This window comes from Phalacrocorax carbo, chromosome 6, assembly GCF_963921805.1.
Source record: "Phalacrocorax carbo chromosome 6, bPhaCar2.1, whole genome shotgun sequence".
Classification (NCBI taxonomy): domain Eukaryota; kingdom Metazoa; phylum Chordata; class Aves; order Suliformes; family Phalacrocoracidae; genus Phalacrocorax; species Phalacrocorax carbo.
In genome coordinates, this window is record NC_087518.1 from 61,805,278 (window position 1) to 61,824,449 (window position 19,172).

The 19,172-nt window shown below is 42.4% G+C and overlaps 1 protein-coding gene and 1 long non-coding RNA gene across 5 annotated transcripts in view; one reads left to right on the plus strand and one right to left on the minus strand.

Annotated features, from left to right (window-relative positions):
• Nucleotides 1-3,761: 3,761 nt before the first annotated feature.
• COL11A1 (collagen type XI alpha 1 chain) overlaps nucleotides 3,762-19,172 on the minus strand; it is a 164,754-nt gene continuing 149,343 nt past the window's right edge. For all 4 annotated transcript variants that reach the window (XM_064455620.1, XM_064455617.1, XM_064455618.1 and 1 more), the window contains 11 exons: nucleotides 19,059-19,112; nucleotides 14,507-14,560; nucleotides 13,472-13,579; nucleotides 12,935-12,988; nucleotides 12,810-12,845; nucleotides 12,649-12,702; nucleotides 11,292-11,541; nucleotides 8,941-9,053; nucleotides 8,066-8,134; nucleotides 7,204-7,437; nucleotides 3,762-5,498 (listed from right to left, as the gene is read on the minus strand). In XM_064455620.1, coding sequence (XP_064311690.1) covers nucleotides 5,352-5,498; nucleotides 7,204-7,437; nucleotides 8,066-8,134; nucleotides 8,941-9,053; nucleotides 11,292-11,541; nucleotides 12,649-12,702; nucleotides 12,810-12,845; nucleotides 12,935-12,988; nucleotides 13,472-13,579; nucleotides 14,507-14,560; nucleotides 19,059-19,112 — 1,173 coding nt within the window. In that variant the 3' untranslated portion in view covers nucleotides 3,762-5,351. The remainder of the gene's footprint in view (nucleotides 5,499-7,203; nucleotides 7,438-8,065; nucleotides 8,135-8,940; nucleotides 9,054-11,291; nucleotides 11,542-12,648; nucleotides 12,703-12,809; nucleotides 12,846-12,934; nucleotides 12,989-13,471; nucleotides 13,580-14,506; nucleotides 14,561-19,058; nucleotides 19,113-19,172) is intronic.
• Nucleotides 12,191-15,914, plus strand: LOC135313990 (uncharacterized). Its single transcript, XR_010373518.1, has 3 exons — nucleotides 12,191-13,006; nucleotides 14,328-14,394; nucleotides 15,813-15,914. It is a non-coding gene; the product is annotated as an uncharacterized LOC135313990 (long non-coding RNA).

A 19,172-nucleotide genomic window follows, 5' to 3' on the forward strand; every position in this document is an offset into this window, starting at 1 on the left:
TGGTCATTCAGATGACCATGGGACTCCGGGCAGCCTTCTTGTCCCAGCCCTGTGCACTTGGAAAGGTTCTTTTAATTACCTGTTACATCCTTACTGTAGTGAAAACACGGCAGAAGATACAGTTTAGAGAACTTGTGGGGCTGGAGAAGAATTAATTTGGTTTTATTCTTGCAAATAATTTTACTGACCGTCATATAAAGAGTAAAGTGAAGGGCAGAGCACAAAACCAGAACATGGCTTCTTTGCAAGCGTTAAAGAATTCTGACAGGTACTAATATCCAATCTTCTTTAATGTACACAGAAGAAAAAATGATGACAAAATGTTCCACCAGCCGTTCTGCTTACTGTATCGCTTGGAACGTGATTCATTTCCCATTTTCTTGTTATCTGTTGAGGGCTTATTGACACCGTTTGTGGCAGATGTGTTTTGTTTCAAAGTCATGGAGGAGGTTGAGTGATTACCCTTGCTGAGCCTTATGTTGCTCTGAAAATACCAGCTGAGTATGAGAAAAAGCAATAACGTTAGTCACTTGGATGTAGAATGGCTGACAATCAGGAAATTGAAAACTACTGCTACTATGAGTTTGTAATAGCTCATGAAACATATACTAGACATTGAAGGGCAATCAAGTAGTCGGCATCATCTGCCAAAATGCAAATTGCCAGATGATGATGAAAGGAAATCAGAGAGCAGGCGCAGGGTTTTTCCTGGAGAGTAAATGCTGGACTTGACCAGAACAACTGGCACCATCAGGGAGGGGAAGCGAAAGCAGATGCGTTGACTTCTTATTTGTGGGTTTTATCATAACCCACTGACTGGGCCCTGGGTCGTCTCCTATTTATATAAGCTATGTTTTAGTGTTGTATAACTTAATGGCAGCATATTGGATGGACTGAATTTTAGTTTTCATCCGCATTGTAAGCACCGTGCAAGATGCAGTTCTTTTACGCTTCAGCATGATTTAGCTACGATGTCTTCTTGATGTTAAAAAAAATAATTTCTTACATCATACCAGGGAGCAGAGCAGACACTTGGATCCCAGTCCCACTGCTGAATTCTTAACAACTCCTGTCTGCCTTACTGAAGTTAGATGTGTTCTGACGGAGAACCCTTCTCCCCCCTTGAGAAACTGGAAAAAAAGGTCTGGCAAAGCTCCTCCTGAGAACCTAGACAAGACGTGCCCATGGTGGCATCGCAGGCTTTGGCTCCATCTGCCCTCAGTAGAGCAGAGCCTTCATTCACACAGCTGAGAATAAAACAAGCCCAGTTTCGGCTGGAGCCAAATTCTGTTCAGATATCTTGTGTGCTTGCAGCCTTCTTCACTGTAATAATCTTCAATGTCCTTACCGAAAGCAGAATGAACAAATAGCTTCAGAGCAGTCCATTCCTTTGCAATCATCTCAGCATTGCTTTTCACCAAATTAACAGCAAGCCTCTTTGGTAATTTATATGCCTAGAAAAGGAACACAAATAAGATGCCTTTCCAGGTAAGTAAAATAGATGTGACATGGAGTATCCTGTCTTTGTCATTTCCAGGTTATTTTTGGTGCGTGTACAATAGAAGATGTTAATTCACAGAAAAAATGAGGGTGCCTGTAATAGAAAATCAATTGCTACTAAGACATCTCCTACCAGTCATTAGCATGTGAAGCTTCATTTTAAAATGAACAAAGCTGTTCCCAAGGGGAAGAATCTTAACTAACTGTGCTTATTTTTTGAAACAGGAGGTAGCTTTTTGTGTCACTAGGTGACTGTTGATGTTAGCCTTGATGACTGCCCACTTGGCCTGAAAAAGGAAAAAAACTATATTACATTTTATGAAGTTTTCAAGAGATGTGCCGGTCACGATGACTTGATATTGCCTGATCCTGGATTACAAAAAGGAGAGGAGGGAGAAAGAGGAAACCCCACACCTCCACACAGAGGATGGTTTATACCTCTGTAGCCACAGCTTGTCATTTAAATCTCTATCGTATGTCCATGTTATTCTGGACAGAACATTGTCTCAGTCTGTAACGTCTGTTGGTTGCGTTTGCTCTGTGCCTCCTTGCTCCGCTTGCAGGCAACATGGCAGCAACAGCTGTATCTGCAGGGAAGAGCCCGCGTACCGTGGCCGGTACGGCTCGCCAAAGCAGGCTTTCAAGAAAAACTGCCCGCTCTGCTCCGAGGGAGGGTGAAGCTCAAGCTGAGACACCATCCAAGGTCTGCTTTGTCAGGTCCCAGAGGTAAGGTCCAGACGCCATAGAGCAATTTCAGTCTTTTGGTGATTAACACAGGTTTTTAATTTGTGGTGTGGAAAACACTGATCCTTGTTCTCTTATGGACTTGGTTGAGTAAGGCATTTAGCTTGCATCGTTTTGGAGCAGGTGCTTTTTTTTATAACAGCATACGATGAATCTGAGGTTTGTATAACTTTGTCTAGCAGGGTTTGACTACAGGTCTGAAGTTTATTTCATAGAAGGACTAATGTGAGTTTTGATGTGACATTCCTTTCCGTTCTGAAGAGTGCTCTTTTGGTTTGCGTGGTGGATTTTTTTTAAGCACTGCTAATATGAGACTTCGGTTGAGGGAGAAAGCGTAATTTTTGCTTGAAGGCAAGACTATATAATGGAAATTTTTCCCCTTTAATCAGAACCTTTGAGAGTACGAGAACAGCACATTGAATCCGAGAATGGACAAAGAGGAGTTAGAATGACCAGCGGTGCTGAGTTGCTGTCATGAGAAGGAGCAGTAGTGAGGTACCTGGCTAAGGGCTTAAGAAGGGCTAACGAATAAACCTGATGAGTCCGTGCCTGAGAGCTGTAGGAGGCTCAAGTTCATTTCCTCCCCAGGATGCTGTCAGCATGAACCTTGGCAAGGTTCTTGCACTAATTCTGGGAAGGATCTGTGGTTGTTTGGCTTCTTGCGGACACCACTGCACTCCTACGCCACCATTCTTCTGCAGCCTAATCCTGACTCTGCAAAATCACAACCAGCTCTACTTTTTTACCCAAATCGCCCTAAAGCACCTGACCCAGAAGTTTGTTTTGTTTTTGTTTTGTTTTGTTTTGTTTTGTTTTGTTTTGTTTTGTTTTGTTTTGTTTTGTTTTGTTTTGTTTTGTTTTTAGGTAGGGTTGAACAGCTCTGCACCTACCTTAACCCAGCCCCCTGAGCGGCAGACAGCAGCTGCTCTTCTGCCAAGCTTACTGGGGCTGCTTTCAGAGCTATTGTGGACATAACCAGTGCGCGTAAAGAACAGTTAGCAGATAACAAAATATAAACCATTTTGCAGGAGGCCGCGGGTGACATATGTCATGTCTCTACATTGGACCCGTCACCAGCTCTTGTCCCGCTATCTAAAACAAGGTACTGGAAATTTTGTGTTCCTGTCGTTTCTAGCTCTTGGTGTCGTTCTTCCGTTCCCCATCGATAGAGAGGGTCATTTCCCTGCCTCGGGATCCTGCAAGGATAAGCACGAGCTCATGAAGCCCTCAGACACTGCAGGGTGTAAGAGACTGGCTGGGGAAAGCCCATCAGGTTCCTGGCTTGTGTTAGACAGCATCGTGTGGGCTGCTGCAGCTACAGATCCGTACAAGCTAAACGTGAAGTGGCCAGCCTCGCTGCACACCGCCAACGCCAGAGCTGCATCTTCTCTATGAGGCTCCTCTTCCCAGTGCGGTAGGATCACTTTCCTCCAGAGTCGCGGCGGTCTGGAAGCAGAGTGAAGTTACAGTAACAACAGCGGCTGAGTTGTGGACATTGAAAGAAAGAGAATGACCAATCCAGGTAGACAAGACTTGATTTTATTAATAAAATTTGTATTTTCCTCTTTGAGGTGACAGTTACAAACTTTGGTTCAAAAATAAAAGGAATTATGAACAGCAAGAAGTCGACTTTTGAAATCTCACTTTAACATGTATAAACGTGCATAAGAAAATACCAGTTGGAAATGAGCCAGCAGAAACTAGTACTATTTAATTTAACAATTTATAAGAAATAGAAACAAACATTTCTTTTCAAGTCTTACATATATTATGAAAAATAATTACAAAAGGATTTGTCTTGTAAAGCTAAAATGTAACTTCTACTTCCAACTACCTGAATAAAATGTTCGGAGGGAAGGCCAAACCGACTTTGTGAGGTTTGAGTAGCAAATTGTAAGAGTTTGGGTCAAAGACAGCTCTCTGGGAAGCGGTCCCCTCCTATGTTGCTTAGCAACTGTGTAGAATCACATGACCTAGACATATTGCATCCCTGGCCTTGGGGTGATGTAACGGGAAAAACCAATTCCTGTTAATGGGATGGGCAAATAGTGTGTCGGGCCCTTCTGCGGAACTGTTAGTATCCAGTTCAGGAAGCAAACGTCCATCATTGCTCACATAAAAATCTATGTAAACACTGCAAAAATCCATAAATAACTGTTTAGAATCCAGTTTTAATATTTACGCAGCCCAAATAAGCACACTGGAAACAAATTCAGATGAGCGTAAAAGAAAAAAAGGAAAGCTATAGGACTTATTTCACACGGATTTTTAACAGCTCTCTTACACAGAAGTTGGGTTTTTTTTTCTTAGATATTTTCCCCACCCAAAAATATAAACTTGTTTATTTTAGGTATATACACGTATCTTAGGAAATTCCAGAATTAGAAAAGAAAGTAAGAAGTCTGAGGTATAGCACCATGGAACACAGCACCCTTGAAGGCACCTTCATTACTGAAATTCGTCATCACAGAGTGATACCAGCAGAAAAGAGTTGTCTGAGTGTGCTGCTCAAGATCTTCCAGTTTTGCCACCTTAAGTTTTGTTGGCGACTTCAAATAACAAAGCTCTTCAACAACAATATATACAAAGGGATTTTATTATTAATCAGAAACGGCATTGGCTTCGCTGGCAATAACAGCTTTATTTTTTCAGAATACATACACAGTATTGACAAGGTCGTTTGGAATTACAAAATAAGAGCCAGATGCAATTCAGAGACACATGCAAGTTTTGGAAACGGACAGAGAAATAACAGTATAGTACTGTACAGAGAATAATTACAGTCATTAAACACTTTCTTAACACCTCTCGGTTGTAATAGAAGGAGCACCATGTTGTTCGGGTTGTTTTACAGCACCAAAGGAATCCAAAGGGGGTGTTCCTAGCGTGAGCCCTACGTTGTCTCTCTGTGCCACAGCATCTTTGCAAAATAAGTTTAAGTCATGTGATTCTGGCCCTACAAGGGCGACAATTACTTTCTAGATAAGACATACATACACAGCAAGACATCTTTTCTATGCCATCCTTGTTCAAAACTTGCATGTGGCATGAAGTGGGTTGGTAGCACCAAAGTGCAACATATTTCTCGATCTGATTTTGTCTTAAGCTTAACCAAGGAAGCAGACGGGGCCGACCTCAAATCCAAACTTCTGGTTCTGATCACCAAAGTCATTGATCATCACGTCAACTATAGGTACTTGGTCTATTTTGGGTGTGTTGATTTCGATCACCGTCTTTGCATAGCCCTTCCTTGTCTGTGAAAAAAGAAGCAGGAAAAAAAAAGGGCAAACGTGTTTGTACATCAGAGCAGTAAGCATGTGCTGCAGCTCTTCACGGGTTCTCTCTGAAATGTGGAATTTATAAATTATTGCCCCCTCATGCACTAGATATTACAAACTCTAAAGGTTATGTTTTCTTAGGATTTTATTCTAAAAAAATGTGACATGGAGTGTTTTTCATTTTAGAAAGAGAGCAGCCCCTAGCTTTTGGAGTTACTGAAACAGGCCTACAAACGAAAAATTACCTGGGCCATTTGACGTTTCTTAGAGAATTCTGAGTTCACATCTATACTATTTAGCAAATATTCTCATAGCAGCGCGCGTGTCTTCCTTGTGAAGAAACGACTACTTAGTTCTGAAAGATCTACTTCCAAGAGGAAAGAAGAAAGTATTTGGCAACCATCTCGCCAAATACTACAGGAGCTGCTTGGACATGAAAGAGCACGGTGGTCCGAGCGATGCACTTAGGAACCGGGTTTGAAGGCACACCCTTGCTTCCTAACAAAGGCTCTCTGCCTTCTCTGAGTATCATCCAGCCACGTCACCATGTTGGTTCAGATGGTCTCTTATATCTTGCTGAGACCCCTTTCAGCTGGGCCAGGGCCGGAGTTTAGCTGGGTGGTAAACCTGAGTGCTCTCAGTCTAGTGACGGGCTTACACCCTAAATCGCTTCCAGCTGTCTGTGGAGCTCTGCGCTCACCCGCCGTGGATAACAAAAGCAAAATAAATACGCAGGCCATGCCGAAAGGCTGACACGAAGCAGCTGTGTATCAAAATCGCATTAGTGAGGGGAGGAGATGCTACATCTGCCTGAGCTGCCCCTCTGCCCCAGAGCCAGGTACGTACCCTGGCACTTTGAGGCCTCTGATTCTCTTACCACTGACTTCTCAGGGACTGCCTTCAGAATGCGCCCATATCAAAGCCCAGAATAATTAATGAGGCTTTGACTGTCACGTCACTTGCTCCTTTGATGTCTTTGTTTCAAAGTGTTCAGTACAACCCCTTCTTCTTCGAGGAGAGGTGGCAGTTGCTATGCCTACGAAGACCCTGCAGGAGAGGTGGCCAGAGAGCTGAGGCGTGTAAGAACAGCTCCAGGGACTGTAGCCGAGCTGAGGACTCTGAAAGGTACAAACTGCACGCTTTGCCTGGCTTTGACTACCAAAAAATGAGAAAAGGAAATATAAAGTCGCATACCAAACTGTGCAGTTGATTCACTATGTTTGGGTACCTACGTGAGGCTTAATTCATACAGTTTCTAATTGTTTTCATGAAATATTCTGTGTATGCCTTGCTTTTGAGCAGAAATACATTCTGCTGATGGGTTGCCTCCCCTGATTATGCTTTTCTGCTTCTGTTTTTCTCTCGTTCTCTGCTCATACTAGCAGATAGCCTGGTTTCAGCACATTGGTGCTGACAGCCTGTATCCACGCCAGGTTTCTTCCATTTCTGTTGCTTGATTTATGGGATTTGGGGGTTTTGGTTTTTTTTTTTAGGTACATACGTGAAAATTAAATAAAGGACTAGAGTACTGAAGTTAAAAATTTACTAAAAGGCAGTCTATTAAAAATAAGGTGTTTAGAAAGCTTTTGTCAGAAGGAGGCTGTGAAAAAAATGAATTTGTTTGATTTCTGCTGTAATTGACAGGTTGATTTTGTAAAGACGCTTCTGAACCTCTACTTACTGCACAGCCGTCGTGAAGAGCTTTGATGTACGGATTGTTGTCATAAGACATTTCTTCATCATTCGATCCTAAGAACCTCAGCGCTTTGTCATAGCTGTCAGATGACGCATCGTGCCAAGCCACGGACTGATGACAGTTGTAAGTGAAATTTTGTCTGGCAGAGGCACTCAATAGTTTAAGGAATGTCATTTGGACCATATTAATGGAATTGCCTTCAACATCCAAATAGGAAAGCTGGAAAATAGCGGAAGTTACGTGAATATTTATCTATTCACTTTGTTAAAATGCAAAAGGAAATTACTGTTGACAAAAGAACCACGTAACCCTCCCTGATAAAAAAATCAATGTATAACACTTCATGGAGTTTCAAAGTTCAATAAAGTTATGACTCCGAAAACAGATTTTCATGTTGTAGCTGTATGTTTAGGATGAAAAGCTAAATACTTTAGCTTCATTCTAATGGGAAAGACAGGAATTGCTCCTACTGTGTAGTCTAAACCAGCAGAATCAATTTGGGAATCTGTAGATAATTATAAAGTTACGCCAGCCTGCAGTCTCGCCTTCGCATACTCAGTATATTTTCAGTTCCCTAGAGGGGGCTGGGGTCTGTGCTCCAGCTGCTTTGTGAAGGTGATGTGTGGTCTGCCAGAAGCCAGATCCTCACCATCAGCTGTGCAGGTGACCGCAGGGACCGCTGGGGGAAAGCACAGAGCGTGGCAAGAGGCCATTTAGCTGCTCTGATATTTAGGGCAAAAAGGCTGGGGCTGAAAAGTCTTTTCATTATCTGAATGTTTATAAAATGCCTTGGGATCTGTTAATCACTGATAATGTGGATAACCATAATATTACAGTGACAACTTACAAGTTTGCCTCGCTTAAATTCACTAAACCAAGATCCTGGATTCTCCTTCGGCCACGATGAAATTCTAACCTGTGTGGTAAAACAGCAGAGATACAAGTATTTAAAGCATGTGTTAGCAGACATGAAGGTTTTACATTACCTGGGACAAATTTCACGTCAGATAGTAAAGAATGGCTCTTCTTTCTGAGATCTCAGCCTCTTTAAAGCGCTAAACCAGGGTGTATTTCTTGTATAGAATGCCTTCAAATTACTGACTTTAAATGGAACCCAAGGCCATAGCTTATGAAGAGAGTGAGGTCTGTTTAAGGGAGGCTGTTGTCATCTGTTCAGATTCAGGTAAACTGCTGGTATAAATTGTTCCTGTGCAGAGCATCTAAATTAGAGCTTTCACTGGTGATGCTGATAGATCTTCCTCATTTAGGCAAGCTTTTAGAAAGCCTTCCCCTACGTGTGCCCCATCAGAGGTGATTTATAACAATGAGCGAGGACACTGTTAATACTTAGTGTTTTACATCTACTTTGCGTAAGTATATGAATAGATATAAATGAACCCACAAGAGAAACACAGTAAGAGTTTAGCTTTAGGTGTCAAGCGCTAGGTGATGCACTGTAACTGGCTGCACAGCTACGTGGCATTCGGAAATGCAGGGAGAGGTGAGCAAGCAGGTGCAGAGAGTCCCTGTCTGAGCAAGAGTGAAATGCGGGTTGTTAACTCTGTTCTGCTTTACCTCTTCGTTCAGATTTATGCAAATTTCAATGTAATCAGGAAGACAGATACAGGAAAACGTGACAGTGTAATTATCCTGTTTAGTTCAACATTGCAAGAGCGTAGCAGGGTGTGTTGAAGCTGACTGAAGACAGAGACCGGTACTTACGCCTTCAGATTTCTTATCTGGGTAGATGCAGGTTTCCCCACCTGCTGTGAAATTGCAGTATACCTTGAAGGAGTCTCCAGAGCAGCCCTGGTTAGGATCGATCCAATATTCCCCTAAAACAAACGAGAAAATATTTGCCTTCTGTAGTAGAAACAGTATTGGGAAGATCCAGGTTTTACAGCTCCCTAACGGTCCTCCAAAGTGTGTAGCAAAGTCACTTTAGCTGAGTGATGAGAAAGCAACCCTTTCTCTTCTGCCTTGTGATTTGTTGCTGCTGCTGCTGTTTATGAAAGATAACACCAGGATCAAAGTCTATTTTTATCAGTGTCCTTTTGTTTTTGTCTAATTTCACCTGAAACCATGACTCTATTGCAGCATCCTGCTGAGGTCTTGGAGGGACTGCGGAGACCTCAGGCTGGAGGAGGAGGGTTGTTATGTGTGAAACATACGTCACAGCTCTCAACAATTTGGCCGTTTCAGCTGGAAGGATAATCTGTGCCTGTGGCGATAGCCCTCCCAAACAGCGCAGAGGCAGCCTCAGGCAGAAATGCGCTGTGGCTTAGGTCAGGGAGCAACATCTGGAGTCATTTGCATACGTATCTACAAAAAAAGGGTGGTCGCCCAGGGCTTGGTGAGGTTGTAGCTGGCACAAGTACCTAAAGCTTCCATTGAGAGATACACCTCAAGCAAAGATGTTCTTTACTGTTGGGTTATGAAGCTGCAACACTAGTGAAACTTGAGGCTGCTTTAGTTGAGAAAAACACCTTAAGTAGCGCCTGGTTAGGTGACGGAGTGGGAAAGGGAGGTAAAACTTGCATGAGGCTTCCCATAATTTCTGCAGTCCTACCAGACCGGCATGACTCAGAACGCGGGCCCTACACTGCCAGGGTGGACGGAGGCTGGGGAGGAGAGGGCCGCCGTCGATCCACGGTCCGTGACAAATCAGCGCTCTTTGAAATCTGCCTTTCTAATGATCACGATGGTTTCTGTGATGTGGGTCCTCATCGCCAGCTAGTTTCACAGCAGGACAGCAAATGATTTTCTGACACTACTCCTCTAAGGCAGTTTCAAGCAAATAGCGGAGGTCTCAGAGAGGCATGACAAATCCTCACCAGTTCTGCCTTCTGAATACGGGGCGCAGACAAAGCATGTGTGGTATTTTAAAATTCTGTTGATTCAGGCTGTATTTATTGAAAACAGTCTTTCCTACCTGTAAGTCTTGTCCCTGGAGAATTCTGTATTTTAATGAAGAATGCATTTACTTTTATTCTAACAAAATACAATTACTTTGATATGAAGGCGGCGCCAATTAATAAGCAAATACTGCGAAATGAAGAAGGTGAATGTGTTGTATAAAAAACATTCATTATTATGGAGGTACTGAATTGTAAAATATGTACTTTTCATATAGCACACACGCTGCTTAACTGCTCCTTAAGGCAACCATCGGTTTTTATCTATCTAGAGTGAAAGCAACGAAATATTATTAACTGTCAGAATCCATTTTTCCTCCCATTTTAAATCAGAAAAATATTACTTTGATTTGAGAAAAATATCCATCACAATTGAAAAAAAAAAAAAAGGATGAAAACTCCGTGAAGGTTGGCTTTCATTTAAAGCTTTCCAGAGGGGTAAGCTCAGTTAGGAGAAAAAGCAGAGCACAACAACGAATAATTAAATCAAGGCAGTTCCTCAGAACGCAGTGTCTTTTTTGTACTACTCTGCGTTTTCTTAAGCCACTGCTTAGTTGCATTAAACAGTACCAGAGAAACGTGCACGTCTGTCTGCTGAATGGTTTGGAACAAACAGTGGTCGTGCAGCAGAACAAATTATTGTTCTCAAGCGTAGAAGAACATAAATTTTTTGAGAGTCATAATAATAAATCTCATATAATATCAATGCTATTTTTTATTATTATGCCAAGCTAAAGTATACAGCTACGAAAATAATTCTCATTTCTTTTAAAAGGAGCTATTAGCTATCCCAGCATGCTGACATTTGTGATTTTACTTTTAGTTGACCTCAGTAGCATCCATCGTTCATCCCTCCCTTGTCTGGAGAGCTCTGCAATGCCCACCTTTCAAAACACTAACTGTTTGTTATTTAGCACCTTTAAAAGATTTAAATGTAAAACCAGATCAGGTTATATATTTAAAGAATTCTGGCTTTTACTGAGACAACATCCCTTACTTCCATTTTAGAAACATTTTTATACCTTCAAAAATGGATATAGTATGACTGTATTTATTGAGCAACTATATTAACCATCTACCGATAATGAATTATTGTGCTGAAGTGTCTTAGGTCATAACTCCAGCCTTGCCCGCCTTTGTCATGCGACGTTAACGTACCGTCTGGGAAGTCTGGGTGGCAGAGCTGCAAGTCTTTGCAGGTTCGGGCTGGGTTGTTCTGAGTGCCCATTGGATACTTCATGTGCTCGATGTCTTGCTTCAGTGAATTCAGTGAACCAAAGATCTCCTCCATGCCATCGGAATAATCCAGGATATTATCACCAGCATCAGATAACATGTAATCAGGAGATCTTCTTGTCTTTTTGGGTGACTGGATTGGCAGCGGCTGGATTACCTCACCCGGGGGACCCTGCGTGGAAAACAACAGATCTGGTTGCCTTTTCTGTTTGGTTTTCAGCTACATAAATACACAGAGGAAGACCACAGAATGCGGCTTGGAGATGCTCTGAATAGGCTTTCTTCAAACCCTTTACTTCTTTCTTTATTTTAGGACCCGAGGGAATGGCAGGGAGATGTGCCAGGGGAGGGTTAGGCTGGGCATTAGGAGAAGGTCCTTCCCCCAGAGGGTGGTGGAGCCCTGGCACAGGCTCCCCAGGGAGGCATCACGGCACCAGCCTGGCGATGTTCCAGAAGCCCTTGGCCAAGGCCCTCACAGACACGGTGTGAATTTGGGGTGTCCTGTGCAGGGACAGGAGCTGGGCTCGATGGTCCTTGTGGGTCCCTCCCGGCTCAGGGCATTCTGTGATTCTGAGATTCTTTATTTCACTTATTTCCTTCAGATTTATGCCCATGTGCTTTGATTTACTTGCAGAAAAAGGTGACTGTAGAAGGCCAAGCCATTGCTGTGCTCTAAACTCTTCCCACTCCAGTGCTACTGGGGGAAGGCTGTGCTGCCCTGACGTCAGCCTGCAGAACGGACTTGCGGTCGTCTCTTTATGCCTGGCAATTCCCTCAAGCACAGGCACGGCCTGTGACAAATGAAAACTGGGGATGTTTCCTATGATAAAACTTTAAAATTCCACATGGGGTCTATCAAACAATATTTTATTTCAAGAAACTGAAACGCTTAATTCAGATTTTGACTGGTTTCATTTTAGATTGTTATGATATAGAAAAGAAATAGTTGAAACAGAAGAGTATTAACAGGGGAAATGAAAATAATCTCATTTCCTGTGCTCCAATATAACACATTAATAAACTATTGTAAGGGTTTTTTTTTCTGTTTGCTTGTGGGGGTTTTTGTGTTGTTTTTTTTTTAAGTTTCTAATGGCTGCTTCAGCGCAGATAATGTACTTCTGGGTCTGGTGGATCTGTGTTTTCTGGAAAGTGAATTTTCAAATAATCATTACTATTTTCCTTATCTGCAAGGTCACAAGTGGTGTTTTCTACCCTTGTCAAAACAGGGTCATCACGTCAGTGTAACGTAGATGAATGTCAAATGAGGGTTCTTACTTACTGGAGGACCGGGTGGACCAGGCAACCCGCTGTCACCCTTTTGACCAGCAGGACCCTACAAAGCAATGAAAGAAATGCCGTGTTGACCATGCTACACAATGTTAAAAACCAACATGCACAAAAGTTAAGTACAAGAACAAAAACTGGAGGAAAATTACTCACGCTGGATCCTTTGGAACCTTTCGGACCTTGGGGACCCTACGGGCAAGAACATGTAACTATAGTTGGGAGTGTATTCCACACAACACGGAGTGTTTTGAACAGAAGGACTAGATGAAATTACTTACAGGTAACCCAGGAGGACCAGGGGGACCGAGTGGGCCAGCGGGACCAGAAATTCCCTAAGAAAGAATAAGAGAGTAAGTGCAGAAATGAAGTATTCCACACACTGGTCTGGATTAAAAAATGCAGATCTATGAATGAGGTGGTCCTACTAAGTTTCTGACCCTGACGAGTTTTGATTCAGGCCACTGGCTAGGGTCCAAGCTAGTTAGTAAGTTTAAAATATCATCTGACAGTTTGAGTTGCTTGTAGTTGTTCTTACGCTGCACAACTTGCAGCCGTGACTGTGTTCCCCTTCAGAACGGCTTGGAAACCTCAGAGTTTACATAGTGCCTTAAAACAGGGCTTAGTAACTAGGAGAAAGGAAGCTACTTTGGGTAGTGCAGTTAGTAAACATGATGAGATTGGTGCTGCTAGCCTCTAGCAGGAGGCTCTGGGTGGTTCCTGTTTACAGCAGCTTTGTGTCTCTCGAAAGAAAGACTGGAATATGTACCTCTTGCCTGCACAGAACTTGAAAGAAAACACAAGTATGCTCTACTCACTGCATCCCCCTTGGCGCCAGGAGATCCCTGTGGGCCAGGAAGGCCCCTGTCACCCTTTTCACCCTGTTCTCCTGGAGGTCCAATCAGGCCAATCAAACCAGGATGTCCCTAAACAAGGCAGAAAAAAAGACAGTTAAAAAAATATATATCTATAAAGCAAATGTGCTTTGCAAACACATATTAGATTCAGATTAGAGCTTTCAAATACCAACAATTAACCTGAAAGCAAAATATTCTGAAAGGCTATTCGTCGTTGTTAGTTGGCCTTTAGACTCGGAGGTTATTTGCAAGCTGCGACCGCATATTCAGTGAGAGAGATCTAAGTGCAACATAGTCCGTACTGAAACCCCTACAGAAATAACCGTGCCTGCGGGTACAAATTTCATACCAACTATCACATTTAGGTGCTATAAGCGTACTGTAGAGTGGCACGTTTTTCCCATGAAAAACATGGGAGTGGCATGTTAAGTGGCATGTTAACCCAGCTGTATAAGCAGCTGATCCAAGCACATGAACAAACCCTGAAGTTCACAAGACACAATCATATTTGCATCCCTGTCTCTGTACAGTTTTTCTCTGATACAGAAGCAATCAATAAAGTGTTGGGACTCCATTAGAAAAAGCTATCCCAGATGTCTCAATCCATTGTTTAAAAAGTATTTTAGCTGTTAAATATTTACACGTTGTTGTTTTAAAATAAAAATCTCAACTACTTTTTATTTCTACTTGCTTTGGTTTTGTAAAACCAGCAGTTCTCTTTACATCGGTGTCTTTGGGATCTTCATCGCAAGGAAGACTCGGGTGGTCGATACATTACCGCACAGGCCGTAACCTTTTTCTTTCTGTCTATGTCCAGGATCTCAGCTGTGGCTTAAGACTTCACGATGACTATTAAGGCTACGGAGAGCTGATCGACAGACGTGGTAAGTTGTCTTGCTTTCTGATACAAAAACCCCAGTGTTTCATTCTGCTAATTTTGTACAGACTTGAGACTGGATCAAAATGACAAAGGCACAAACAAGGAATAAGGTATACCTTCTCTCCTTTGGAACCTGGGTCTCCTTTCAGGCCAGGCAAGCCGGGTGGGCCCTAAATGAATCAAGGGAAGTAATGTTAAAGTAAGCTTGAACATACTGCACAGATCGTGTTTTCCTGAAATAATACCGAAGGCAGCGTAAGTCGAAGTGCAGAGCCATTTGGTGGTTGGTGGTTGTGATTGATGGCGTACGATTTAGGCCCAAGATAAAGTGGAAATTTATGTTTAAAAAGGCATAGTGATGCTACCGTAGCATTTAAATTACTTCATAATTAGAGATCTGTAAAGGCTTGTATTATTAGAAATCTGTGAAGCAAAGGGTCAGCTAAATTCTTTAAGGGCACGGAAGGCATCCAGTGAAGCAAGTGATACTCAAAAAAAATACTATGTTTTTGTTGATTTGTCTAATTTTGCTTGTGGTTACATGGCATGCTTTCAATTACATCTTCCACCTTAATTGTTGTGCCTCACTTTATGGCTTATTTAGCCCTGTCTTTCATCAGATGGTGGAAAGTATCCTCTTAATTTGTTTTCTCCTAGTTTACTACAGCTCAGTACAATTTTTGCAGAATATAAATCAGGTGGCCGATAATAACTGCTCCTCAGTGTTGTTTTGTTGGAGAACTACCTCGAATTGTACTTCAGCGCTCGGGGTGCTGTCTTGGGATTATGGTTTCCTTGACTTGCCAGCTGCAATTCCCGTATGACCATGAATAATGCATTTAAATCTATGTTTTATCTAAATATTCAAGCCTTTTCTACTCAACATTGCAAGCTTAGCTAGTGTGACGTTGGTGTGCTAGCTCCACTGACACGCACGCGCTTACGGTCCTTTGTCACTTCGGTAAACGTGAGCAGTTACACAAATTACTTTGGTTTTGCAATACTGGCTTGGGCAACCCTAAATGCTTTCAGGACTGCCTTAGTCTCTTCGGGCCTCTGCTCCTCGTCTGTTGGGTAGGGGCAATAGCGCTACCTTACAGAGGTGATAAACCGATCCCTTTTTAGGTACTTACTTGGCTCACATCATATAAGCAGTTTACCAGTTTTAATTTGTAGTTACAGGCCATCCTTTCTGCAGCACAGTTCCTTAATGAAACTGAGTCAGAAATGGTCTTTATTCTATTTGCGGTTCTCCCTAAACATTACTCCGTGCCGCTAGATTTCGGTAAACAGAGACATGCTGGGCAGGAGGCAGAGCTGTGAACCACCGCCATAGGGTCCCCAGAACCGTTCTGCAAGGGCTTCCACACTTCAGGGGTGGGTGCGGGGAGGGGACAACCCAAAACATTCCTTTTTTTTCAGGTGGTTCCAACGTAAGCTGATGCTTAGAGAATCTGTTGGAAAACTCCACTGCAGCCTGGCTACCTGGGAAACTACTGCGAGAGAGAAACACGTTCGCGTGGACAGGGCTTACTTTCTGCACATCGCTTGCAAAAAACACTGAATAATCTTGTTATAACTTGACACAAGCTTCTTTCCCTTGACAGCGCTGCTTTTTACCTTTACAGGGGTCATAAGAGCAATCCAATAGTCAAATATATAGCTGGATAGATGGTGCAGAAAAAGATTATATATGAAGCTTGTTAAAATCTCCTTGTTTTTTCTCCAGCTTTTTTTAATTACTTTAATCCTTATTCATAATTTTAGAAGAATTTTGAGGGATTTGAGAAATCTTGGGAGGTTCATAAGAAGAGCAGTGGTGGTTTTGTGTAATTTGTAGAGAATGAGGTGAAAAATTCAGGCCATGCAGTGGCTATGGCAGCACAGGAGAGGCGTTCACTTCTGCTAGCCTAAGCCAGCATCTCTCCACGGCTAGTCTCCTGCTGGCAGCGGGCATCTGCGTAGTTACGATATGGGTAGCCGTAATACGTGACCTTTTCAACCCGGCACAGCTTCGAAAGTGCCGTAACACTTCATGTACAAAATATTATTCTGTGCGTCTCCTTTCCATCTCTGCTTCAGGATATCATTAGATGCAAAAGCCTAGGCAGATACATAATTCATGAACGAAAAGTGAAATTTTTAAGCTTTTGGAATACAGAATCAGACAGTTTCACCTGCAGCGTGTTGTGCTCTACTGCAAATCGGCTTTCATATTCTTCTCCTGATAGCAATCTGCTGCGGCGGGAGGGAGGGGAAGGAGGGAGGCCTGACCTCGGCAGCTTTTACCTCTAAACTTTACTGTCTTAAAATCCCAAATAAAATTTAAGTTGCAACAATGCATCTCAAAAAAGTCCTTGTTGAGCTGACGGGAAGCCTGTACCTTTGGGAGTACATAGTTCGTTAGTACACTCAGCTTCGGATTTGAATATTTAAGCTCTCAAACGTCAGAAGAGAGATCTTTTGATGATGTATTTGGAGGCTTCTGGTGACTGATGTGGGAAAGGGATGCTCGTTATTGCTGAATAATTGCTCTTTGGCTTTTAGATTTCCTTGATTTGTCCCCCATGCATTTTATTTGTAAACTGGGCACATCCCTTAGAAGCTGCAGTGGTGGTCCCATCATAAACTCTTTGAAGAGAAGAGGTTTTTATTATGGGCTTAGCCCAGGGGAGTCCTTTTCCTTGCAGCTTCTCATTCATTGTTCCCAGCCTCTGACTTACAAGCAATATGTCATCCATGAGACTTTAGACAGAATTAGAATGTTAAAAAATGAAGGGCAACAAAGAGCTATAGCGTAAGGTTTCCTCAGCACATTATTTATTTGCCCGTTATTGTTTTCTAAGGGACAGAGAAAAATGAAATTATAGAATCACAGAATGGTTTAGGTTGGAAGGGACCTTTAGAGGTCATCTAGTCCATCTAGAGGTCATCTAGGTTCTGTGTAGATGCCATTGTAATGCCATCTGTAATTACATACGCAGAAGCGATCGATAGATACACCAATGCATCAGATCACTCTTCATTGGAAAAAAATCTTTCTAGTGTGTAACTGTTCTGAAACTCTTGGCTTATAGGTTAAGAAGTTGCCTGTTTGGAACATTTTTTGAAAGGTGAATAGTTACCCAAATACTTTCACCCATGAAAGTGCTTCAGTCAACGAACGAAAAGGCAATTGCTCATGTTCACAAAGGCACATGAACATGAAAGATTGGTGTAGGGAAAAAGTCTTAATGTATGCAGCATTTCAGTTTAAATTCCCCATTTTTTCCCCACTTTCATTGTTATATACTGGAAAAGCCTGACGTGGAGATTTTATAGCTGATGTTCAGACCCTGAGTTCTCACTGGGGAGGCAGGAATGCTCATTGGAAAGATTTTTGGTTCACACAAAAACTGTCAGTACTAAGGCTACCCAAGGACCTGTATCACTGTACCCTCTAAACCCATATAGGAAGAGGAATAGAGGATTTCCTTCACACCTGCTACTCGCAGCCTGCCTTCTCCTCGGCAAGAACCACACCGTTTCTGAAGTAGGGGATAGCTCCTTATTGCCCTGTTCTGCTAAGGTAATCCCATTGTACATGCTGGCATAGTTAATCTGGCCAAAATAACAGCGTGGATTTCACTTAGGATATGATCACGCTGCCTGCAAACTCAAAATGCCTTGAGAGTGTAACACTTGTTTATTTTTTTTCCCCACCAAACTAGAACAGTCCATGTTCTGTTCCGAGGCTTTTTATTCCCAGTGTGTCATTTAACTGTGGTAACAGAGGTGAACTCTGCTTCCGTGAGTTGGGAGGGCAAGGGGTGGGAGCTCTTTCCACTAAATTGGATCACCTTTGCTTGGCAAGGGAAGAATTAATCTGCTGGGCGTACAGCTGAGATTTGAATTTCTGCACGTGATGCTGAATAAGAACGCCAATGTTGTGCAATTTGTGCTCGCGGTGTTGTTATTTCAGCTTGTTAGAAAAAAACGCCCTAAAATAGCAAGTGAAAACAGAAGCAATGATACGATTAGATGTCACCTATAAATGTCCCTTGCTTTAATCATACTGCTAACAGAGAGCAGCACGGTGGTCTGCCCTAGGTGCCCTGGAAACTGGGAGCTTGGTTCTTTCAGACTCTTCTAGACACTTTGGTCGTGGATTATATTTCCTGGGACTGCCAAAATGAACAGACATGGTGCTGCCGTTCATTTTTATAAAACGAGCATGTTTTCTTCTTTGGTAGAAGTCCCTTTTTGGCCCGATTTCTCATTTAATTAACATTTTCCTCGACTATCAGTCATGAAAAATCAATGGATGTACAAAATTTACCACTAAGGAAACAAAATGATTTAAGGTGTTACAGTTTGCCGATATGGGGACAGAAGTAGATTTTTTGATTGTAAGCATAGTTTTATTTTAAATTCTATTCAGGGAATTTCAAGAGTTTGCTTTGACACTGCCTTATTCCTCTTTTTACCTGGTATAACTCAGCAGCATTCAGCACAGCTGCCTGCTAAAGTAGAGCAGTAAAATGAAGGCAACTGTGTATCAGATTTTACCAGCACGGAAAAATAGTGACTTTGTGCTAAGAACTGACTTGTACATTCATTTTTCTGTAAAAGCACAGACACGTTAAAGGGTGCTTTGTCTGTTTTGGCACTGAAAGGAAGGGCACTCACCAGAGGCCCCGGAGGGCCGTCCTGGCCTGGCGCTCCAGGTAGACCTTGTTCTCCCTAGAAAACACATAAAGTTTGCTTTAGCAGAGGATATACAAGAAATGCAACATTTAAAAT